General features: G+C 39.0%; 1 protein-coding gene across 1 annotated transcript in view; it reads right to left on the bottom strand.

Moving 5' to 3' along the window:
- The window catches only part of ENPP1 (ectonucleotide pyrophosphatase/phosphodiesterase 1), a 45,603-nt gene extending 25,855 nt beyond the window's left edge, over positions 1-19,748 (bottom strand). Inside the window, exons 1-11 of the mRNA XM_008071884.1 lie at positions 19,675-19,748; positions 17,107-17,223; positions 16,689-16,814; positions 15,727-15,787; positions 12,051-12,148; positions 9,504-9,583; positions 8,469-8,588; positions 7,085-7,194; positions 5,034-5,099; positions 4,677-4,749; positions 1,508-1,616 (exon numbers count right to left, since the gene is read on the bottom strand). Of these exons, the coding sequence (XP_008070075.1) occupies positions 1,508-1,616; positions 4,677-4,749; positions 5,034-5,099; positions 7,085-7,194; positions 8,469-8,588; positions 9,504-9,557 (532 nt within the window). The 5' untranslated portion in view covers positions 9,558-9,583; positions 12,051-12,148; positions 15,727-15,787; ... (1 more) ...; positions 17,107-17,223; positions 19,675-19,748. The remainder of the gene's footprint in view (positions 1-1,507; positions 1,617-4,676; positions 4,750-5,033; positions 5,100-7,084; positions 7,195-8,468; positions 8,589-9,503; positions 9,584-12,050; positions 12,149-15,726; positions 15,788-16,688; positions 16,815-17,106; positions 17,224-19,674) is intronic.
- Between the last annotated feature and the right edge of the window lie 6,527 nt (positions 19,749-26,275).

Consider the following 26,275-nt stretch of genomic DNA (forward strand, 5'->3'; position numbering starts at 1 on the left):
TTGGAGTCTCATTCTGTCACCCAGACTGGAGTGCAGTGACCGCTCCCGGCCACCGCAGCCATGACCTGCTAGGCTCCGGTGATCCTTCCGCCTCAGCCTTCCAAGTAGCCGGAATTACAGGCATGTGCTACCACGCCCGGCTGATTTTTTGATTTATTGTAGAGATGAGGTCTCACTGCCCAGGTGGGTCTCGAACCCGCGGGCTCAGGCAATCCACTCACCTCAGCCTCCCAAAGGCATGGGATTACAGGCTGAGCCACCAAGCCTGGCTCTAAGTCTTATTTTAACTTGGCAAGCTTCTGATCAATCAGTTGAGAAGTGGTTTTCAGGAGTGTGTCCTTCCACATCATCTTCAAACAACAAACTGGACAATAAATTACATATTACTAATGTGGGAGGAAGAAAAAGAGATATTGTCTGCTCAAATAGAAAAACACCAGGTGGAAGACGTCAAACAAATTACTATTGGGCAACATATATCAAAGAACCTGCAATACATTTTGGTGACTGTTTCACAGGTTACCACATGTTAGAAAAATAGAAGATGCAAAATTTTGACTTTTTGCAAAGGACTAAAATTGTACGACTAATAAAAGGTAATGTTGAACACATTTTTTTAACTACTCAAATTCCTGGTATATGTCTTTTCCAAACCACATGGGAGTGTTATGCTTAATTTGCTCTTAGGTTTCTGTGAAGTCTATATTTCACTTATGTTTTTGTTGTTGTTGAGTGAGTCAAAGTGTCACTCAGGTTGGAGTGCAGAGGCACGCTCACAGCTGCTGCAGCCTCGACTTGCTGGGTCCAGGTCATCCTTCTGTCTCAGCCTTTCAAGTGGCTAGAACTACAGGCACGCACCAATGTGCCCAGTTGGTTTTTTTACTTATTGTAGAGGTCTCACCAAGTTATCCAGGCTGGTTTTGAACCCCTGGGCTCAGACAATCCTCTTGCCTCAGGCAATCCTTCTGCCTCAGCCTCCCAAAGTGCTAGGATTACAGGTGTGAGCCACTGTGTTCAGCCTCACTTACATTTTATATTTAATATAATTTTTTCCTAAAGACTTTCCATAAGAAACTATATCTTAAGGCCAGGCTCGGTGGCTCAGCCTGTAATCCCTGTACTTTGGGAGGCCGAGGCAAGTGGATTGCCTGAGCCCATAGGTTTGAGACCAGCCTGGGCAACTTGGAGAGACCTCATCTCTACAATAAATCAAAAATTAGTCGGGCATGGCAGTGTGTGCCTGTAGTTCCAGCTACTTGGAAGGCTGAGGCAGAAGAATCGCTGGAGCCCAGCTGGTCGATGCTTGGGGTGGCCGTGAGTGTGCCACTGCACTCCAGCCTGGGTGATACAGTGAGACTCCAACTCAAAAAAAAAAAAGAAAAGGAAACCATATTTTAAAAAGGCAACTAACTATAACATTCCAAGGAAATCAGGAAACAAAAACCAACCATGTAAATTTTTTTGGTGACATTTAACCCGAAGAATAAATGATGCGAATTCAGATTACCATGGTCTGAAATAAGGATGAGGTTCAGGCATCTGTGCAAGTTGAGCTCTTTCAGGCCATCCATCAGCATGCCAACCATGTTGTCAACCCTCTGCAAGGCTCTGATGACCTAAGGAGGGAAGCAATTTCATGTGATACATTGCATACTAACGGCCATTTCTATACAGAGCGATCTCTGTTTAAAAAGAAAAAAAAAGGTCAGTGTTTGCAATCATGATGAGCTGATTCACAGTGGACTAAGACAGGTCAGGGTTACAGACATAAAGAGCTATAAATAACTGTAGAGCATTAACAACAGAAGGCTCCAAATTCTATACATAATCATTAAGATTTGGAAATGACATTAGCTGAGCGAATGAGGTCTTCCTTCCTGAGGTTAGAATGCTACTACTTAGACTAGACATAGATTAAGCCAAAGTAATAATAACTCAATTCCACTGTGTTTGGTCAGAAACCAATGCATTCCTAATTACTACAATTAATTTCTTTTTATAGTTTCTGATCATTTAAATGTTCATTGTGTAAATATTTCCTGATTTTCAAAAATGTTAAAATTATTTGTGAAATGCTTCTTATAATTCTATGTACTCTACTTTTTAAACTAGAACTCACAGAACTATGACTCATTATTTCCTTACAAACTGCATGTATTTTGTATGAATATCACAAGAGCAAAGAAAGACAGTGGTTTTGGCAAACTGTTTTCTGGCATTCCCCTTTTCCTCTCTTCTTGCAAAACCACCTGAGGAAAATTTCTATGCAGTTTTGCATGTGTGTGTTTTTTTAATGCATCAAATCAGTTTAATCTTCATTCATAGTCAGTATATTTCACTGTAATATGACACAAGCTCTTTCACTGCAATATGAGATAAGACAAAGCCTTTCTATTCACTCAAAGATATCCAAGCTACATGAACATTTTTAAGTATTAAGATAAAGTGTATTTTGATGTGCCAATGTCAGAGTTTAACAGGGTTTGCAAATTTGACAAATATGATCTGAACATTAATGGACTCAACCTTCAACAAAGATGAATCAGAAAAGCAGATGTTTGACACATCATTAGTGAATTAGAAAAGGTAGCACAAAACTGAAAACTTATATAATCTGACCATCAAACAATTACAGAAAGATCCAAAAACTTATGTGTAGCCAAACGGGCCTAGTCATGAGTCTTAGGTGTCAGTGACTTCAGTGAAAGAGTAAAAAATCACATTAGTGTCTGGCCAACTGTTCAAACCAAGACAACGCCTACAAAAAACTTCTCCCTTCGACCAGTTATGACACGGCCATGCTGTTAGTCACAATGCTTCCTTACCCCACCTCTAGGAAGGAGCCTTTCTGCTCAGTTTAATGACAGAACGGACGCAAGACACAATGGGGTTACTAGCTACAGCAGAGTTGCTAGAGATGGATTTTGGTGGAAAAAATGCAAAGGGAAAAAACAGACCTAGGTGAGGGGCAACTTCTTTCTTTGCACTCTTTTATCTGAGGTGATATAGTGATCCAATTCATACCTACTTTTTTTTTTTTTTTTTTTTTAAGAAAACAGGATTTATTGAGAAGACAGAAAAGCTCTCACAGTGGGAGGGGACCTAAAGGGGTTGCCCCCATACCTACTTTTTAGGAGGAGCAAATCTAGGGTAGATCCAATGTAAGGGAAAGAAAGGGAAGGTTGTTAGGCTGCTTCTTTAAATTCAAATGAGAAAAACGAGCATGCTCTTTGTCTCTCTTCCTTCCTCTGCTGTTGCTGAATAAGCATTTAGACCAGGTAACACCCTCAAAAATAGGGCTCCCAATAGACATGTCAGGACATGCTTTAGTCTGTACCCTGTGGTTAAGAGTCCTTGAGGCAGGTCGGACGTGGTGGCTCAAGCCTATAATCCCAGCATTTAGGGAGGCCGAGGCGAGAGGATTCCCTGAGTCCACAGGCTCGAGACCAGCCTGGGCAACGTGGTGAGACCTCATCTCTAACAATAAATCAAAAACTTAGCTGGGCGTGGTAGCACACGCCTATAGTTCCGGCTACTTGGAAGGCTGAGGTAGAAGGATCCCCTGAGCCCAGCAGGTTGAGGCTGCAGTGGTCAGGAACGCGCCACTGCACTCCAACCTGGGCAACAGAGTAAGACTCCAACTTAAGAAAAAGAGTCCTTGAGGCTCACAAACTATCCAGCCTGGGCTACCTGGGCAGGAGAACTGACAGGATTTTGGAGGTGAAGCCTTGGCTATTAAGACAGAGTATGTTTTCATAGTCTATTGTCTCTTGAAATCACATGGGGAAAAAGATAACTAGATAAGGATTCTGACATGAGGGATTCCTTTCCTTTTATCATGACCAACAATAATCACAGATGCTCATTTATTGTTTCTTTTTCTATCTTAGGTCACAGATAAAATATATATCAGAAGGAATGTCCACTTGGTGGTACAAGGAAAGATGCTCAAATCATTTTCTGTGCTAATACTCCCTGTACTCCAAGATGAAAAATGATATGGTCACATGTAAACTGAAAGCAATATTTGAGCTTTAAAGCATTATACAGATTACAAACACAGCCAGGACATGGTTTAGTTCCTAAAAGGGCATCAAGTAAATAAGATGTTACATTGAGAGTGCTAGTTTATTATGAGCTATTTTCCTTTCTCTGGTTTCCTAGAAACCACTCAATAATGAGTAATTATTTGAGTATCTGTATACTTTTGATAAAATCTCCCATCCTTTAATGCCATATGTAAGCATATTTTCTGGAGGCCAAAGACATATCTCCTAAGAAGATATATGAGGTTTCTCCTATGAGGTTTCTTCTTCCACTTGACTTAACTTATATTTTTATAGAAATGTAGAGTCTTACCTGTTTACAAAATTCACAAAAAAGCACCTGGTTTTTAGGTCAAGGTAGGGGGCTATGGAGTTGGGTAAAGGCTTTGGAATCAACAATACAGAATTATCATCAGTTCAATTTAACGCTATGGAAAATATAAGCAAAACAACCCTTCCAATTCTCATTTTGTTTAAAGTACGTCCTTTTGTTCAGTGAAATTGTGCCTAATACTCATTCTTTTCCAAAAATCGCAAAATCTTATAGAAGGATCTAGAAACTTACTTCAAAGCAAAGTTCAGTTTCATGACCAGGTTTAAAGAAGTAATCACTGATAAAAACATACTTACTTCACTGCTGACGGGTCCATATGAATGACCTGAAGAATCTGGTTCTTCTAAATACAGAGTGTAAAAGTGTGGTCTAAATCAAACAGTATCAAAATGTAATATTTTATGAACACATTGAAAAACAACAGAAAAAATAATTCAGCAATTAATAGCGATTAAAAACTCTACAACACTAGGGTAACATTCTACTGAGAAACAATTTACAGGCTTGAAGTTCTTCAAAATGTGGCTGTAACAGTTCACTAAAGAGTCTATTTGGATATGAGATATCAAAGCCAAAAGCAAAGTTTTGTTGGCGTCTATTTTAAAATATGATGTAATTTCTATAAAACAAAGAGTATTTATTTCCCTACATACCTTTCATCTCTAGGAAGCTGCAGCCACTGAAGAACAGTTAAAATTCTTTCTTCAAATGGAACTGAACTAAAATTAAGATTAGACAAAAATGAAACAAATCTATAGCAACTGTTTGAATTTAAGATACAAATTTTTTACTGAAAATAGCATTATGAGACACTATATGCTTTTTTAGCATCTATTGTGTTTGAAGTAAAGAGTTCTATTTGAAAATGTAAATTCGTTTGCCCAATGGAGGAACGAAAGTTAAATTTTACACAAATACAAGCTGTAAGTTATGTTTAAAAGTGTGCTTGCCACCCTCAACGTGAGGATATTACTTAGCCATTGCATACCACACGACTAACATCTGCAAAGGGCACCCATGAAGAACTCTTGGTGCCACCGGGAAGCCGGTGCCCGAGGAAGAGATAACAGTTCTCCACGAAGCACTTCCTCTGCATAATTGACTATGCCTTTCGCTGGGCACATGGTTTTGTTTACACATTTCCCTCAGAGTGCCTGCCCAATCCCAAGCACAGTTAGTTGTGTTCGCGACCAGACCTGGAGAAGCCACAGATCATATGCTACTAATCTTGAATCTTCTATCCCTAGAACAATACATGGCACATAACATCTCCATGCCCATCCATGGAATAAAAACAGTGACAGGCCAGGCTCGGTGGCTTAGCTTGTAATCCCAGCACTTTGGGAGGCCGAGGCCAATGGATTGCCTGAGCCCAGGGGTTTGAGATCAGCCCAGGCAACTTGGCGAGACCTCGTCTCCACAATAAATCAAAAATTAGCCAGGCAGGGTGGCACGCGCCTGTAGTTCCAGCTACTTGGAAAGCTGAGATGGAAGGATCGCCAGAGCCCAGCAGGTCAACACTGGTGTGGCTGTGAGTGTGCCACTGTTCTCCAGCCTGGGTGATGGAGTGAGACTCCGACTCAAAAAACAAAAACAAAAACAAAAGAACAATGACAAATGAGAAGGTTGAGGAGAACAGATAGTGCACTGTGCTCATGGAAACCACAAAGAACATAAACCAGCGTCAGATCACCAAGGAGAATCATTATTACGCATTTCTTGTCTGGGATCTATGATCTATTACTCTCACCCTCCCAAATATGTTGTTATATTGATTTTTGTGACAGAAATTTCACAACTATAAAATAAATAAAATTATTTGGGGTGTCTTGCTAAAATCAGCCAAAGAGATTCATTCATTAAAAAGTTTTTGTTTTTTTCCTCAGTGGATCATCATAAATTTTGAATATCACAATAAGGTTATTCTCATCAATGTCTTACACTAAAAAGCATATTTATTAGGGTAATTTAGAAATAGAAATCCAGAGGTGCTACTAATTATCTTCTTTTATATAATATTTCCTAACACCAAAGAGTCACTCCAGTTGTCCTCTTTCATACATTCATCTTCTTCTTCTCATTCTTTTGCTTCCTAGGGTTAAAATGAGCAGTGTCTCAGCAGGGCGTGGTAGCTAGCGCCTATAATCCCAGCACTCTTTGGGAGGCCAAGGTGAGAGGACTGCCTGAGCTCACAGGTTCGAGCCCAGCCTGGGCAACTTGGTGAGACCGCATCTCTACAATAAATCAAAAAATTAGCCAGCATGGTGGCGCATGTCTGTAGTTTCAGCTACTTGGAAGGCTGAGGAGGGAGGATCAACTGAGCCCAGCAGTTCGAGGCTGCAGTGGCCGTAAGTGTACCACTGCACTCCAGCCTGGGCAACAGAGTGAGACTCCAACTCCAAAAAAAAAGCAGTGTTTCTACTCTCAGATCTCTCCTGTCACCGTTTTTTATTTCTGCCCCCAAATCTGAACTCAACGCGTTATCAGAGTTTCTAGAAAAGCTCTAGAAAACACTTGTCTAGTTTTACTGTCTATTTCCATCCATCGAAAACTCTTTGAGATAGAGTTCTTATTCTGAGTTCCCATTTTTCAGCCGACATATCAAGCAAATGCAAAAGCTTAAGACTCGGCAAAAAGGAGAGGATGACGTAAAAACAGGTTGCTCTCCATCCTAGGTCCTAGAAAAAAATTCATCTACACGTACCCATTATACATCCTGTAGATGTCTGGAAGAATTCCATTAATTTCCACATCTGATCCTGGCCAAAAAAAAGTGCCAGACTTGAGGCCTTGATACTGAGCTGTGAGCCAAATCTGGAGTAGACAATGAAGGAGAATTAGGAAACCATGCAAACATTCATCTCTTAGTACGTGTTCATACAATACCAAGGCATCCCTCTCTAGTGCTAGAGCATTCTTAAAGTCAGCAAGCTCCAGTAGTCAGGCCATGACAATCATGTAACACGACTCTTTGGTGGCAGCAACAAAATATTAAATAGCCAGAGATTCACTCCTGCAACATTTAGAGCTACACACCTATTAAATAGGTTTCTCTTGAAAGAAGAAAAATTCACAAATACATGTCTTTAATTTGCTGACATCTTTGTTTATGTCACTAACATTTAGTAAGCACTTGTTGAGGCCAATTATGGTTCTGAAGAGTATTCCTTTAAGCATCCTGTATTATTAATTTATATAATCCTCCCAATAAACTCTACAAGATAGTCGGCAGTATTATCGACAGTATAGATATAAGAAAACTGAGGCACAGAAAGAATGATTTGTCCAAAGTCACACAGCTTTCAATGTCAGAGCTAGAATTATCTACACAGGCCCTATGTAATTATAGTGGCAATTTTAAAAATACATAAGCAAGAGAGCACATCTAAATCACAATAGAAAAGACCCTCCCAAATTAGCACATACAAATGAAACCAAGACTTACTTTTTTCAAAAATAAAACACTTTTGCACATATCAAAACTAGGACCCTCAGACTACTGCTATATGCTACTACTACAAGAAGAATCAGTCAGAAAAGAAAAATGGCCCAGCACAACCCAAAACCATCTCCAAAATAAATAACTCTCATGTCGAGTGCAGTGGCTCATGCATGCAATCCCAGTGCTTTGGGAGACGGAGGCAAGAGGATTGCCTGAGCCCACGGGTCAAGTCTGAGGAACATAGCAAGACCTCATCTCTAAAACAAATCAAAAAAGTTAGCTGGGCGTGGTGGCGCACACCTGCGGTTCCAGCTACTTAGAAGGCTGAGGTGAAAGGATTGTCAGAGTCCAGTAGATGGAGGCTGCGGTAGCTGTGAGTGTGCCACTGCATTCCAGCCTGGGCTACAGTGGGACTATGACTCAAAAATAAAAGTAAATAAATAAACAAACAACAAGTCTCATTTTATGCAATCACACAAGTCATTTTTAGGATTATAGGCACTCATCTCCATTTATGAAAGATGGCCAAAGACACAGTAAATGAGACAGGCTATTAAAAGCTCTAGGGAATCCATTCATTTCACTCCAATTGACATAGATCAGAATAATAAACTATGTTAGTAGTGAAAGCAAACAAGAAACTCACTGGTTCTCCTTGGTACCACTCAGGATTAAATTTCTGTTTACTTTTAAGTGAAAAGGAAGCATTCATTTTGGGATCATACATTTTATTGTCAATTATGCCATGAGATTCTGGATAAAGACCCTAAAAAAGATAAAATACAAATTTTATAAGCAAGGTATGAGTCTATATAATGTTCAATAAAGTCAAAGAGTAAAACTGTCAAAGAAAATATGATAACTGAAGCTACAAGGTATTATAATAAAGTTTAAGGAGGGAAAAACAAAAATAGATAATGTCAAAATACAACCACTTAAAATTTTAATGTATCTGTGTTTTAAATTATGCAATAAGAGAAAATAAGTCAGCAATACCATGGATGAAGGTCTATATAAAAAACAGTCTCTGAAATTGTAAAAAAAAAAGGAAAAAAAATACTCTGTTGCCTTCTTACATTGCTGAGCAAAATACTTCTGTAGAACAAACTCCTTTTTGGCTAGGTCTGATTGCAGCTTGTATCAATACAAGCTAATGTACTAATTTTCTGGCTTTAATTCTAAAGCTTAATGAGTTCTACTGTTTTTCTTGATTCAAATTAAACTCTGAAACAAAAACGAGACTGTAATCCTATCTGGAGTCAAAGCAAAATGGCTTGTTTAAACTCATCACTATGATGACTGGAAAGACAAGTTGAAAACATAGAAATATGAGAACAGTTTTTTGGCTCAAATAGAGCTACAAAAATAGTGAGAAAAAAGAAAAAAACAGGATGCAAGAAACAGAGAATCTTAAAAGTGAAGAGAAACCAAGAAGGTATTCCTAAGGGTCTTCCGTCACCTCTTTACAGATGAGAAGATGGAGACTCAGTAGGTAAAGTGACCTTCTGAAGGCCACAGCTTATCAGAGGCAGAACAAATAACAAAGAACAGAATCTAGGTTTCCTTGCTTAACTACATATTGGAAAAGAAGTTTCTCTGTGCTGAGATCTAATTCCCTCCAAAAATGTTGCAATTCCATCTCATTTCTGTGAACGTATAAAAGTTGAAATGCAGAGCTTACTGTCACAATGCTGTAGTGGTTGGGAAAAGTTTTTGTTGGATAAACCGGTCTCATGTTTTTAGTGTATGTTCCACAGGTTTCTAGAAGGGAAGAAAATTAAAATCCTTATTAAACACATCTGACAATTTGCTTACTTCATTTAGCTTACCACAGCAATCTAATCATGAAAAAAAAATTGCCTAGGAGGGATTTATAACCAGATAAAAACTCAGGATGAATTATAAAGCAATGTTGTGAATACAAATTCAATGTTTTTTGTTTTGTTTTGTTTTGGTTTGGTTTGGTTTTTTTGGTTTTTTTTTTGAGTTGGAGTCTCACTCTGTCGCCCAGACTGGAGTGCAGTGGCCGCTCCCGGCCACCGCAGCCTCGACCTGCTGGGCTCCGGCGATCCTTCCGCCTCAGCCTTCCAAGTAGCCGGAATTACAGGTATGTGCTACCACGCCCGGTTGATTTTTTGATTTATTGTAGAGATGAGGTCTCGCTGCCCAAGCGGGTCTCGAACCCGCGGGCTCAGGCAATCCACTCACCTCAGCCTCCCAAAGCGCGGGATTACAGGCTGAGCCACCGAGCCCAGCCAAATTCAGTGTTAAAGAGTTACTTTTCTCTAAAAATAATTAGGCCAATGAAATAATAATCTCTCTTGACATTAAGGTCAAGACAGTCAAGTTATAACAATGAGATGTTTGCTAGATCTTTGATACTACTTAATGGTCAAATAACTAAATTATGAGGTAGTTAGAAAAAAAAAACCTGCACTAGTAGCTGAATCTCCAAATTAAGCTATACAGACAGTGTCCCAGGCCACTGATCCAGAACCAGCTAGCCCTGGACAAACTCAGATGCTTTAAATTAATGACAAATCTATCCTTTGGCTCAAGTCAGAGAAAGCACAGAAGTCAGACTGTTCCTGACGCCCTGCTGATCCAGCCCTGGTGTCTCCATCCTCTCCTCCTGCCTCTACTACTAAGGAAGGAAAACATAACATTCCAGCATTTCAATGCTCCCTTGCCTGAAAATGTCCCTTGGACTGGCATGTATCAATGTATCTCACTGCCTTCCAAAAAGTTCAGAATTACAGGCTACATTCCCCAATTACCCAAAGCCAGAGGTTGAGCTCTTTGTGTACTGATTTATTTTACCCTTCATATATCGGTACCTACAGCTCCTTAATTCTGAACTCAGGATGCCACATTTGATGTCATGGAGACAAACTCTGCTCTTAATGGTAACAAAGGGCTGGACAATCTTCAAAGCCCATGGGCCTGCTGGTAAGAACAGGGCTTTGTCCATGCAAAGACAGAACTTTTATGCCAAATGATGATTTATATTTTTTTCAAAATTTTATTTCAGGTAGAAATTAAAAACTGAAATTTAAAAAGCTCTCCAAAAATTATTCTGGCACATCATAAGACAAGCATAATGATTTACATATGCATTTACTGAGAATGATTTTAATGTTTAAAAGCAACCCTACATACTCAACTCTGATAAATAATATTTTAGAATTCCAGAAGAACACTAAAATAATTGTATTTACTTACTCCCATTTAGTCTGGTATTACACAATAGCCACTTAAATATTGAGGACTGACAACTTGCAATGTTCTATAGTTTTTATATGTATACATGATTTTCCCTTTTTCAGTAACAGTGATGATACAACTGACACAAATATTACTGGCTATTAATGTGATTTAAAACTTTGTCACCAATATTAATAAAATATTATTCTACTATTTCATCAGTAACTCATAGAATAACCATTTAATTAAGGCCTCGATTGAGATTAAAAAAATATTTTTGGAGGATCCAATTTAATCCAAAGAATAATATAGAATAGGGCTGGGCGCGGTGGCTTAGCCTGTAATCCCAGCACTTTGGGAGGCCGAGGCAAGAGCATTGCCTGAGCCTGGGGGTTCGAGACCAGCCTGGGCAAATTGGTGAGACTTCATCTCTACAATAAATCACAAAAATTAGCCAGGCGTGGTGGTGTGCGTCTGTAGTTCCAGCTACTTGGAAGGCTGAGGTGGAAAGATCACCTCAACCCAGCAGGTCAAGGCTGCAGTGGCCATGAGTGTGCCACTGCACTCCAGCCCAGGCTACAGAGTGAGACTCTAACTCAAAAAAAAAAAAGAGTATAATATATGATAACTAGCAGACAGATATTCTATGTCTGAACTACTAAATTTTAGCTTCTGAAATTCTATTTTTAAAATGAAATATTTATAATAAATTATAATCAATTAACAATTTATTTTTCCACAAAGGGAATCCAAAACTCTAAGAAAGAATAACAAAACTCTAAGAAAGAATGTATAAAAATGGCTGAAGATTAGAATCCTAAAATAACTGTATTAAACTTAGAAGAATTTAAAGGGTGGCTTCAGAGTAATCACAATACTAAAGACTTATCACCAGGTTCCACTAATTTGTCATAGAGAAGTTTGATAAAACAGTTAGGTTCGACCAGTACTTTTCCAAAAATGCCTCCCTAGTCTATCTCACTGAAATCATGATGCTCCGGTAGTAAACGCTGAAGTTACTCACTTAGTTTGCTAATAACAGGAAGAAGTCCACCCCAAGTGTGCAAATATTCTGCCCTGAATCCATCCAAAGAAAATAAGAGGGTAGGAGGCGTTTCAAACCTGGGTAATGAAAAGGAAAAAAATTAAAAATGTTTAACGAAGCAAAGACACAGCCAATGGAGATATGTTCCTTCCTTAGTACCGGTCCAGGAGGGTTCTCCACTGAGGTCAGTATGTAATCTTATCTAAACTAACAAGCTCAGCAAGCACACTTATAAAATATATTTCATATGCTTTTATATTTATATACATGCTTTATCACTTCATAATACATATAGCTCTATTATCAAATATACAAATATGATCAAACAATGAGGTTTCAACAACATACACACAAGCACACACATACAGTCAATGTGTATGGTGAGGAAATTCAGAGAGGCAAAAACCATATACAATGACAATGTACTCAGGACAAGAGAATAGCTGTGGATGACTGCTTCATGGCTACCCCAGAATAGCCACAATTAGGAAATTTTGCAACATCTAGTGACAGCTGGTAGATGGTAGGGGAGCTGTACACCACTTGATAACTATAAAGAGACGTTCCACTGAAAGTTTACTCAGTGATTTAAAATTTGAAAGCAAATCCCTTACCTTGCCTTTTCAACCCTACCTCCTCCCATCTTACCCACACACATAAACACAAAAGCAACCCCAAAACAGGAGACAATTTTTATGCAATTTCCACTAACTAGTATCTATAATGCAGCTCCACTGGGAGACTGCAGAATCAGTTGCATATAGTCTCAATGGCTCATGTAAAACTTCAAAAAACTATTTCTAGTCAATCAGCAGAAAACATACAAGCCTAAAAGATCTAAAAATTGACCTCCCATATGATCCAGCAGCCACCCTTCTGGGAATATAACCTGGAGGAACTGAAATCACTCTATGAAAAAGATACCTGCATGTGCATGTTTATGGCAGCATTATTCACAATAGCAAACCATGGAACCAGCTGTGCTGCCCATCGAAGGTGGACTGGATTGGCCAGGCGCAGTGACTCAAGGCCGTAATCCCAGCACTTTGGGAGGACGAGATGAGGGGACTGCCTGAGCCCACGGATTTGAGACCAGCCTGGGCAACTTGGCGAGACCTTATCTCTACAATAAATCAAAAAATGAGTGAGGCGTGGTAGCATGCGCCTATTGTTCCAGCTACTTGGAAGGCTGAGGTGGAAGGTTTGCCTGAGCCCAGCAGGTCAACACTGGGGTGGTCATGAGCATGCCACTGTACCCAGCCTGGGTGATGGAGTGAGACTCCAACTCAAAAAAAAAAAAAAAAATGGACTGGATTTTTAAAAAATGGTATATATACATGATGGAATATTACACAGTCATAAAGAAGGACAAAATTATGAACTTTGCAGCAACCTGGATGGACTCAGAGTCTATCATACTCAGTGATCCATCACAGAAACAAAAAACTGAGTACCACATGTTCTCACTCGTAAGCAGACCCCAAACAATTATCATAATACTATAAGAAAAGGATTGGCAGGAGTGGAAAACTGCCAGGTGAGGGAGGTGGGGCACACTTCATCAATAAGGTTACCTGATCTCAAACCAGGTGAAATGGGGAACAAAGTGAGGCCCAAACTTTACCTGTACAATGACCATTTGTATGCCTAACCCTGAACTGTACTCATCTTTAAAATAAAAATTAATGGGACAACCCCCTTGGGGTTCCCTCCCACTGTGGGAGCTTTTCTGTCCTCTCAATAAATCCGGCTTTCTCAAAAAAAAATTAAAAATTAAAATCAAAAAAATTGTTTAAAAAAGCTATAAAAGCAGTTAAGTGGGCTACCAGGTAAATATACTGTAATAATATCCAGTACAACAAAAGTGCTCTAAGTTATGATCTCCTTGCAAAGAAATGAAGAGTTATATTTTCCACTAAAAGATTCAATGTTACAATAGAAAAATAATGATCAATATTTAGATAGAAAAAAAAAGATTCAAAATGTACAAAGTCTATATTTCCAGTAGACTTTGACCTTAAAAGGCAGTGCAGGGTATGTGAGAAGTTCCAACAAGGACTCTTCTGTTGAAATTATTTAGTTTAGGTTTAGTTTTTGCTGTTGCTGCTGCTGTTATTGCTGTTTTAAACCAAAAAAAGTGCTCTCCTATCCAAAAATAAATAAAAACAAAGCAAAACAGGCAAAAAAAAAATCATACACTTGAAAAAATGAGCTAAAATATAGCTTTAAACATTCTAATAGTTTGAAAAACTGTCATTTTAAAAAGTAAAAACATATTTCTGGTGAATAATTCAAATTATATGAGAAAGACCTCAAATGGAAAAAAGAAAAACACATCTAATATCTTTATAAAATTTCCATCCTTTAAATTACATACACACTCTTTTTAATGTTCTGTACTAAATATTTAAGTACAAAAAAATTTATAAAAATTATGCAACAGCCGGGCTCGGTGGCTCAGCCTGTAATCCCGCGCCTTTGGGAGGCTGAGGTGAGTGGATTGCCTGAGCCTGCGGGTTCAAGACCCGCCTGGGCAGCGAGACCTCATCTCTACAATAAATCAAAAAATCAGCCGGGCGTGGTGGCGCATGCCTGTAATTCCGGCTACTTGGAAGGCTGAGGCGGAAGGATCGCCGGAGCCCAGCAGGTCGAGGCTGCGATGGCCGGGAGCGGCCACTGCACTCCAGTCTGGGCAACCGAGTGAGACTCCAACTCAAAAAAAAAAAATTATGCAACATCTTCTCACAAACATATTGCCTATTGCCAAAAATTTATAAATGAACCAAAGTAACAAAAAATAAAGAGAAGCTAAAGTAATTTTCTATAAGTTCAGCTCTCAAAACTCCAAATAAAGGTAAAGCTCCTTCCTTCCTAAAAAGGCAGACACAGGTTGGGCTAGTGGTTTACACCTTAATCCCAGCACTCTGGAAGGCCGAGGTGGGAGAATTGCTTGTGCTTAGGAGTTTGAGATCAGCCTGGGCAACATAGTAAGATCTCGTCTCTACAAAAAAATAAAAAGATTAGCACTCGTAGTCCCAGCTACTAATAAGGAAGGATCACTTGAACCCAGGAGTTTGAGGCTGCAGTAAGATGTGATCATGCCACTATACTCCAATCTGGGTAATAGAGTAAGACTGACTCAAAAAAAATTTTATTTAAAAAAAAAAGAAGGAAGATACAAATATTTCTATCTAGCACTCATGAATACTAAAGACTAAATATTCATAGTCTCTCTTTTTTCCATTAGCTTCTAGAGTAGGGGTCACTCCTTAATCACCTCTATATCACCAGTGCCAAAAACAAGATCTGGCTACAAATATAGCTTGAGTATCTCAAATCTGAACATCTGAAACCTGAAATGTTCCCAAACCCAAAATTTTTTGAGTGCCTATATGATGTGCAAAGGAAATGTTCATTAAAGTATTTCAGATTTGGACTTTCAGGTTTGAGATGCTCAAACTAATACAATGTAAACATTCCAAAATCCGAAATCTGAAACACTTCTGGTACCAAGCATTTTGGATAAAGAATACTCAACCTGGAATGTCTAATAAACCAGTGATTCTTATATTTAGCTTCTTAATCTGGAAAGAGAAAAAAGCGGTACTATACTTGTAAAAAAAGAATAAATTAATATCTCAGAATCCAATCTTACCCTGCTGGACACTGTGGTTCATTAATATTCTCACATGGTTCTTCCACCCAACTTTTCTCACCTAAAATATTTCCAAGAAATAAAACTAGTTGAACACACACTTAACAGTAACAGTAACTGTGATGCTTATGAAACACATTAAGGCAAATTCCAAAAACAGATCTAAGGTAACACGGGACCTGACACTGGGGAGCATAAACAAAGGGATCTTTTCTGCTTACAAATAAGAATTAGTTGATTCCAGGAAAAAAATCTGCTTTTTTTCCACAACTGGAGTTATACCTGCAGGTCTAAAGCATGCGACTGTATTTGTGAGGGCTGAAGATATCGTCTCATTTTCAAATTCTTAATATTTTGAACCAAATGTACAACCCTCCTTCTGTCCACCCATCAAAAGTCCTTGGTATTTTGATATCTCAGTTCACTCTCAGATAGACCCAGGTTTTGTCCAGGAATTTCAAGAAGTTGTGTAATACCTGGACAAGAAATTATAACAACATCAGCTTACAAAATGCCCCATCTGATTTCGAAGTAATTTCGCATCAACTCTGCACACAGCAGACACTGTCCTCATTACTAGGAGGGAATCTGGAACACGAAGGTCAGCCAGGACTGGAAGAGTGATCTTTCCACAAATACAGCATTCAGTATGCAGCTATTATCAAAACATGAGGGGTGGTGGCAGGAGAGTGAGTGGCTATAGATAAAACAAGACTGCCCATGTGTAGGTAATCATTATTATTAAGCTAGTGATGGTTACAACAATGAGTGCATTACATACTCTCCCTCCTCACACACGGGCTTGAAATTTTTCTTAACAAAAAGTTTTAAGAGCATTTTTTTTGCAGCGAATATAGTTGGCCAATAATTACGACTCCTAATATCAAAGATAACACCTACACAAAACCCAGCTACAACCCTGGAAGATGCCAGACTGCAGTGGGACCCAGCGAGTGCCTGACCTTGACACACAGAGCTGTAGTTGATGCAGCAGTCACCCCGGTCCTTGCAGTCATCCGAACAGGCACAGAGGCTTCTGCTCAATCTTTTCTCACCACACCTGAATTTGCTGCAAGTCCATATATGTTCTAGAAACAAACATGAACAGAATGCATTTTATAATTCAAATCGAACATGGCCACCTGTCTTCTGGAGTATAATTCATGAAAGACAATAAACTATCTCATAAATCCTAAATGTTTTCTCTAAGGAATTACAACGAAAACCAACAGGCAGAAGCCAAACTGTGTGTGCAGACTAAATTAAAAAAAAAAACAAACCCTCAAATGAGTTAAGTAAACCACACACCTAAAAGATGCAGAACTTTCCTTGGTCTTTTTTAGTGCCTGTAACTCCATTTTTTTCCCTGAACATCCTTACCTGGTTCTATACAGGTCTCCTGGTAATCTAGACAGCAGTTTCCAAGCCCAACGCAGGCCACATCACAGCGACAATTCCCAAATGTTCTCTCAAAACAGCGGCCCTTGCAGCTCTTAACTGAAAATATTGAACTCTGAGTTAGATGCTTCTAATCATTACATAATTACAAAGTAAACATCAACAAACACATCTAAGTTAGAAATAGGTCCAAACACTGCTTAAAAAAATACAGATGGGTAATAAAGTGACCCAAGAATCTTTTCACAACTACACACAAAAAGTGACACAAACAGAAGGTAACCTGATAGTTTTGTGATTTTATCTCTTGCCATACAAAAGAGAACTTTTTTATTTATTGCAAATCTTACTGGACCTGATAAGACTTAAATACCCATGTTAAGATTAAAAAAAAATTAGAATAAGGACTTGTTCTGAATAACTTATACTATAGAAAGTTGGTTTATGCAACCATGGAGTTCCCTAAAAATCTTGAGATGTGGGAAAAGATTTTCACAGAAATGAGTGGGAACATTTCAGCAAGGGAAATACTACTAACCCACCTTAATCTTGGTCTTGGTGCAAAGAAGTAGCACGTCTGCATAGACCATGTTCCCTGGCACTGCACCTCCCTCGGCCTGAAGCAACCATTTCACCTTTGATCCACCGTGGCTCCCTCCCAGAAGCTTTTCCAAACTCCCTAAGCTAGGCCCAATTTCTATTTTTTAAGCTCATATAAAACTCTTTTCCCTCACTCACTTACTTTTCTACTCTATAACTAGGTTACTTGGTTAATATCCTGGTACCAGACCAGACAACAAAGACCAAATCTGGATTCTGCCCAGCATATTGTATCCATGGCACCCAGCAGGTATAGCTGGTACTAGAAAGTTTCTGCTATATGGATAAATGGCAGATATGGAAGGAAAATACTTTTAACCAAAAAGAAACAAAAAACAATTTTACTGTTGTAAAAGTAGATACCTTGAATTACTAGGTACCTTGAATATGCTAGGTTTTCATTGGGCTACTAGAAAATCAGGATGGTGTGAAAAAGAAAAAAAAAAAAAACACGTGAAATAACGAGAATCTAACAACAACAAAAAGCAAATCATCTTAGTTCTTGACTTCAATGGTCTCCTCGCCGAACAAGATACTACCATGAAATTTGACACTGGGAAATTAGGCCATTTTAAGAACAAAGTAAATATAATTTCTAGGCTCAGAAACACTAACTTTCTTGGCCCACAGTGGATAGTGGAGAAAGGGCTATCAGAATAATAGCTATTAGTTAGAGCTCATAATTATGTACCTAGCAATTTTTAAAAACATGATTGCAATTTTAAAAGCTTAGATTAAAATTGTTCTTTTCAATCCTTCATTTTTATGTGCCAAACAACTCAGAGTAAATCACTTCATGCCAAAAGACTTGATAAGTGAACACTAAAGTCTGTTGCTTTTTACTCTTGTTAAGCGTAGATATAACTTCCCTCAATCGTTTGCTAACTAAATACATAAAATTACTACATTTCATTCATTTCAACAATACATGATAGCTTAACAAATGCTTAAAATAATAAATATTACAATTACAGAATAGCTGAACAAGAGAATAATTTGTTTAATTTGCAAAACTAAATTCCCTGGAAGACCATCAGTGACTGGAGGGGGGTGGGGGGGAGGAGTGGGGGTGGAGAGAAGAACTACCTCAGAGCCAAAATGATAACCACTATAATTTATTATGATTCAGTTTAATTATTGATCGTAATCTTGTCAATGCTGAACAGATTTCTGCAATTAACGTAAGAACAAAAATCTAGAAAAAACATATATAGAAACTTGACAATATCCCTATTACTTTGAAACCACCAGTGTCTACAGTTTTAAAAACTTTATGCGTACATACTACTGATAAGTTTCTGGTTGCCCAGGGATATTAACTAGTCACCTAGATACCTCCAGGGCTGCTTCAGCAAATAACTCCTTAGGGGAAAAGAGAGTCCTACTCCTCCCTGGAGGATGTCAGAGAGAAAGGACTCTGGAACCCACTGCACATGTCTGTTAATTTGTTTTTAACTGATCTTTTATTATTTGTTTGTTGATTGGTCACAGTCTCTCCTCCTTGTTTTGAGATAAAGTTTTGTAAGTAAAATTTCATATGGCTATAATAGGCCAGGTGTGGTGGTTCATGCCTGTAATCCCAGCACTTTAGGAGGCTGAGGTGGGAGGATTGCTTGATCTCAACTTGATAAAACTTGATAAAAACATTTGCTGAGTGTGGTGGCACATGCCTGTAGTCTCAGCTACTGGGGAGATCGAGGATGCAGTGAGCCAGGATCATGCCACTGCACTCTAGTCTGGGCTACAGAGTGAGACCTTGTCTCAAAAAAAAAAAGTATATGGCTAAAACAATACAAGAGCTTCAAGAAGAAGGCTCAAACAGCATCAAATCTGCAATATCCCATGGGAGTACCCATAGGATTAGGAGATAACGCTTCAATCGTGTTCTGAATAAGGCTACACACACACACACAGAGAGAGAGAGAGAGAGAGAGAGAGAGAACTACTTACCTTCTTTGGCACAGCTTGGTTTCAAGCCAAATATACAACCAAGGATTGTTGTTAACACACATACTGACAATACCTGCAGAAGGAAAAGAGAAAATTATACAGTTTCAAAATCCTTTTCTTTCTCCAAATGCTTTATTTCTTTAAAAGTTTTTAAACTTGTTGGTGTTGGTCTTTTTTCTGATCTAGGTGACAGTCACATGGATGTATTCACTCTTTGAAAATTCAAACTCTACACTTGTATTTATATACATTTCTGTATATTAAACTTCAATAAAAATTTTCCTGAAATGTCAACAAAAAGCCAGGTGTAGCAGCTCACCCATGTAATCCCAGCACTTTGGGAGGTGGAGGTAAGAGGATTCCTAAACCCAGAGGTTCAAGACCAGCCTGGGCAACATGGCAAGACCTCATCTCTACAAAAAAAAAAAAAAATTAAAAAATTAGCCAGGCCTTGTGGTGTGTGCCTGTAGTCCCCGCTACTTGGAAGACTGAGGAGAAAGGATCAGTAGTCATGAGCGTGCCACTGCACTCCAGCCTGGGCCACAGAGTGAGACTCTGACTCAGGAAAAAAAGTCAACAAACAATTCTATACCATTCAAAGTTAATGTAATGAGAAACTCTCCAATTAGCATAAATTAGTCATAAAAATTCTAATAATTAAGGAAAAAAGAAAAATCTATTTAGAGTCTCAATTTTCTATTTGTTAATCCAATAAAGGCAATATAGGAATATCATATCCTCTTTTTAACAGTTTACACAAAGGTAAACATAATGTAATATCCTCACGTGCCCTGTGGCAGCTGTGGTAACAGGCATACATGAGCGTTTAGCTGACAACATTCCAGTCCAAATGTGACCACAGACTGGTTTGTATGACTTCAGCCACGTCACTTAAGCTTTCTAGAATCAGTTTATTCATCTACAAAACGTAGGGATTGGACTATATGATCTCTAAAAATCTTTCCAGAGTTAATGCTCTACCACATTCTCACGTCTTTTGGCCTTTGGCATTTTAAACTAAATGAATGCACCATATAACCCTTAAGAACAATGACAGAAACTGTGTGAGTTGGAAGACAAAGGAGCAGAATAATCACAAAACAATCATTCAAAGTGGGATAGTGTTTCCTTGAAATCTCTCTGAAATGGCAGCTTGCAGGGCAATCCAACAAAATATTCGACGGTGTGTAAGAAAAGAATAAGAGAAAGCCCAGGGAGCCCATATCTGGTACGTTCCACTAACCGAGCGCAAAGTTCTACAGTTGTTTAAAGAAGGAGAAAGACTGGGGTGGCTAAGGAGAGGAAGACAAGAAGGAGCTTCACAGAGCAAGTCTTTGGCATGGCTCTGAGTGGGGAAAACGATGGGATGATGACGACAGCAGAATGGGGGAAGGGCAGAGAGGAAAGAGCAGAACCAGCTTCTAGGAGAAAGGGTAGCATAAGGAAAGGCTCCAGGGAAGGCAGGTCTGTGGAAGGCAGCAGGTGAATAATGAGTAGCCTATTTTAGATGGAACCAAAAAATGCAAAGAGAAATGGACACTGGGTGGAAGTATGGAAACATGGTGTGGCATTTCTAGAAAGCCAAGGTAAAGGGATCATAAAGACAGAAGGAAAGGGTGGACAAGGCAGATGGGAGGAGGCATTTTTGAACTCATTCCTTCAAATAAAGAATACTGACCATATACACGTATGCCAATCCCTAGTCTAGGAACTGGACATTCAGTAACAGACATGACCTCTACTCTCACAGTGCCTACTATCAAGTGACTGCAAGAACTAAAGAGGCAGTGAATGGAAAGTAAAGTGAGGTATCAAGAGAACAGAGAATAAAGGAAAAGAGAGTAAGAGTTTTTGCAAACAAAAGCAAAAGATCAGGCTATTTTTTTAGGATAAAAAAACCTAAGTGCATATAAATATATAAACAAGGAGGCTAACAGAGGAAGCACTTGAACAAATGATAAGAACAACTGGATGAAACAAGGTATTAGAAGACAGTATTAATGGATTCTCCTGAACTTTTGACAGTGGGTTAAAATGATATAACAGTATTAAAAAATGATATCTAAAAATATCTATCAAAAACAATAAAAAAAAAAATAGGCTGGATGCTGTGGCTTATGCCTATAATTCCAGCACTTTGGGAGGCTGAGGTGAGATAATTGCCTGAGCCCGTGGGTTTGAGACCAGCCTGGGCAACTTGGTGAGAACTCATCTCTACAATAAATCAAAAAATTAACTGGGCACAGTGGCATGCACCTGTAGTTTCAGCTACTTGGAAGGTTGAGGCAGAAGAATCACCTGAGCCCAACAGGTCAAGGCTGCGGTGGCCATGAGCATGCCACTGCACTTCAGCCTGGGTCACAGAGTGAGACTCCAACTCAAAAAAAATAAAAAATAAAAATAAAAATAGACCAGGCACAGTGGCTCACACCTTTGGGAGCTGGGTTCCCAGCACTTTGGGAAGCCAAGGCAGGAGGACTGCTTGAGTCCAGGATCTGAGGCCAGCCTAGGCAATACAGCAAGACCTCATCTTTACAAAAAAATCAAAAAACTAGCTGGGTGTGGTAGCTCATGCTTGTAGTTCCAGCTACTTAGGAGGCTGAGGTGGAAGAATCTCCTGAGCCAAAAAGTCACTTGAAGTGGCAGTGAGCCATTATCATGCTACTGCACTCCAGCCTGGGAGACAGAGTCAGACTCTGACCAAATAAATAGATAAATACTATTTTACTGTCAACTATCAATATAGAGAAAAATTTAAAAATAGTAAAACAAATCTATATTTATTTAAAACATTCAAAACACAGAGAACTAAAATTTTATTTATGTGTAAAATGTACTTTAGAATAGTTCAAATAGTAGTTAGCTTCTTCTTATCCCTCACATAACTTTCAATATAGTGTAATAATCTTTTCTATGCTTTGGGGAACTGTCATATTTCACATTCTTTCTAAGTTTAGATCAAGTTCTAATATTTTAACCTTTTCACTTTCAATATCATGAAATATCTCCAAGGAGGTTTTGTGCTGGTTTCACTTTCTCAGGGACATCCACATACTTTTTCTGACATCCACTCTGCTCATTTACTTCAATAAATTCACCTCCAGTAACTTCCTCTGCCTTCATAACTAGAATCTACTGAACCATGGCAGTGTCAGCATTTCCACAGCTGGCTATTTCTTCCACAGACTTCCATAAACTTCCATGTAAACTCCATTTGCATTCAAATAGAATTTCATACCCAGCATTGTCATGTCATTTTTCTGCACTGCAATTCTTGATTAGTCAATTCCTTTTTTCAATGATACATTTTTACAAAATATAACACAGGCTTGCCACAGGGAGGTAAAGCAGCAACACAACTACATGCTTTGCTGTCTGTGCATAAACCAACTAAAAGATGCCTGGTGACCAATCACAGACAGACCTTAAAAGAAAGAAGTGATGTGGCCTGGCTCAGTGGCTCAGTCTGTCATCCCAGCACTTTGGGAGGCTGAAGCAAGTGGACTGCCTGAGCCTGTGGGTTTGAGACCAGCCTGGGCAACTTGGCGATACCTCGTCTCTACAATAAATAGAAAATTAGCTGGGGGTGGTAGCGCACTTCGGGCTACTTGGAAAGCTGAGGTGGAAGGACTGCTGGAGCCCAGAAGATTGATGTTGGAGTGGCTATGAGTGTGCCTCTGCACTCCAGCCTGGGTGACAGAGTGAGACTCCAACTCAAAAAAAAAAAAAAAAAGAAAAGAAAAGAAAGAAAGAAGTGATGTGAATGGTCACTGATTGTAACATTCACCTGCTACTTACACAGTGACTTGTGGATCGAGGAACAAAGTAAAGTTTGTACTTTATGCAGTTACTGTGTTACAAAACCTATCAGAATAGTTTTAGTAGAAAATTTCTCTTCAACAACTTTCAGAGCTGTGAAATCTAATTTAGTGAAAATTTTCTTCTCAAAGTAGTTTAATTCATCCATGTCAAAATCTACCATCTGTTTTTATTTCCATAACAATTTAGATATTTTCCAAATTTTGATATTTTCCTAAAAACTACAGGGAAAAAAATTTACCTTAGAAAACATGAAGCTTGGAGACAAAGAAAAAACAGAGTTTGGGTTGTACCTCTGTGTTAAAATAATATTTATTTGGAGTTTCCTGCTTGTTAGAGTCCCTAAATCACTAGGTCTTTCTTGGACATTTAGTGAGCCAAAAGAAATATACTTTTAAAAAAGCACACATTTTTTTTCCTGACAGATTCCCTCAAATACACTGACATTAATATAATGTGTATTATTCTTTCTTTATCAAGCATGTATTCAAATATGAGTGTCTACTGTGGCAGTCCCTGTGCTAAAGGCCAGAGATATAGTAAAAGCAACTCCTACCCAAATGGAGGAACAGAAGGGTAGAGGGCTAAAATGAATGATTGTCATAAAAGAGAGAGCTATAGTAAAAATAGGTAAAAAAAAAATGTTAGTATGCTAAGAGCACAGCAGAGAACAGAAAAAGGAGAGAACGGCTATATAAAAGCCTTACAAAGAGAGATCTGGAGAAAAATGGATTTCCTGTTCTATCAATAAACAAAAGTCTGAGCATCTGCAATATGCAGTGTGTTTAGATTCTGTGTGGAAGTACCAAAACAAAGTATGTTTTGGTGAAATCGCAATGTCAGAGTTTATAAGCGAATGAAGGCAACAACAACTTTGGAATGATGTCATATGCGGATGATTAAGACCTAAAATAGAGAGAAGCAACCTAAGAATAAACCTACATGGTATGATCACACATGCAATAGTGCTTCATGCAAAGCCATGGAAGTACGGTAGACAACACCACTCTTGGAACACAGACAATACCAACAACAACAATAGCTGGCACTTCTACAGTGCTTCCTATGCCACGCACTTTTCTAAGAATTGTATATTAAATCAACCCTCACTATGACATTACCAGATAGATTATCATGAACCCAGTTTAAGGAAGCTGCACTACAGAGGGGTTAGTAACTTGCAAAGGACCATGAATTGATTAGCACCAGTGGCAAGATCTGAACTTAGGTAAGGGTGTAAAGGGAGTGAGACAGGAAGGATCAGGGGAGAGGGGTGAAGGGGGTTGAGGCCTGGGGGCAATCAGTGGGGAGATGTTGAGGCACTTAGATATGGAAGTGGCATGACTGGATGTACAAACTCCATTAAGATCCCTTGACAACATTATGGAAGGCTGTGCTGAGTCCAAACAAAAAGAAGGCTTAGACTTGCTACCTCTCCTCTCCAAGAGGTGCCAGCACTGTGCTCTACTAGGTCTTTCCTCACCCCTAATGACCGTGGCCTTGACTACACTCCATGAAACTGTCTCTGCCTGGACTGTGAGTTTTAGGAAAGCACGGATTTATCTACTCATTTCTATATTTTTCATGTCTAGCACACAGTAGATATCCAACAAACAATCATTAGGCTGAAAATCAGCAAGCTGTGATTTAATTAAACTTATTTTGTGGGAAAACCGTTAAGTCCCCCAATTTTTCCCATCTAAGTTGACAAAATAAGTCAATTCATTAAATCCCTTTTTGGTTGTTTTATATACAATATACCTACAAGAAGTATACACCAAAAAATTGTTTTTAGGAAACAGTAGATTGCCGGATTTGGTATTCAAAAGTCATAGACAGAACAAAAAAATGCCCTCCGAAATTATGAGCTAACCACATTGTCTATCAGTCCTCTGGCCTTTGACCGAAGCTGCTTGCTCTCTGAAAAAAACTGTGAGAACTCAGACCAAGTCAGTGCTGGGAGTCTTCAGGGGACTGCCTTGGCAGGAAGATGGGGATTAGATGCTGACGATGACATCCAATGACAAGAAACTTCCACAAAAGATTCAAGGGGAGTTTCAAAGGTAACACACATTTGAAGAACTTGCAGACATTACAAAGTTCAAAGCAGAAGTTAGAATCTCTATTAAAAAGTCCCTAAGTCCGCTCAAGCGGTTGTTCATGCACGCTTGACCTCTTGTGCACTCAGCGTTTAGTTATGTTTGACTTATTCCGAAGAAGATCCAAACTGCAGTGAAGTCTGATGTGAAGCAATTATATAACCAGTCACATAAAAACGGGGAAAGGAGACATCAAGGACTGAACAAGCACCTCACTTAGGGGCAAATCTCACACCCAGCCTCTTGGCGAAACACTAAAACTCCCAAGAAGTGGAGAGTTCTGGTTCACAATGATCTGGATGCAAATTTCACCTCTTTCAATTCATTTATTCAGCATCTGACAAATACTTCTCAAGATGCTACTACATGTCAAGCACTGACTTAGTGCTGGAGACACACCCATGAACAAAACAACTGCAATGCTCTCATGAGGCCTACATTCTGGTGACTTCTAGACAACCACCAGCTGTGAGACCCAGGAATGCTTCCTATCCCCAGTAAGCCTCGTTTTTCGTCTATAAAGTGGTGCTAATACCAACCTCACAAAGCTGACAGGAGCCTTGAGCAAAATGTACCAAAAATGCCTAGACGGGAAACATGAGCACAGAGCTACTCAATCAACGACAGTTCCTACGAGGAATATCCATCTCACTAAGAGGACCAGGCCCACTACAGATTCTGCC

Source organism: Carlito syrichta, unplaced genomic scaffold, assembly GCF_000164805.1.
Source record: "Carlito syrichta isolate Samal-C Ts95f unplaced genomic scaffold, Tarsius_syrichta-2.0.1 Scaffold314781, whole genome shotgun sequence".
Lineage (NCBI taxonomy): Eukaryota > Metazoa > Chordata > Mammalia > Primates > Tarsiidae > Carlito > Carlito syrichta.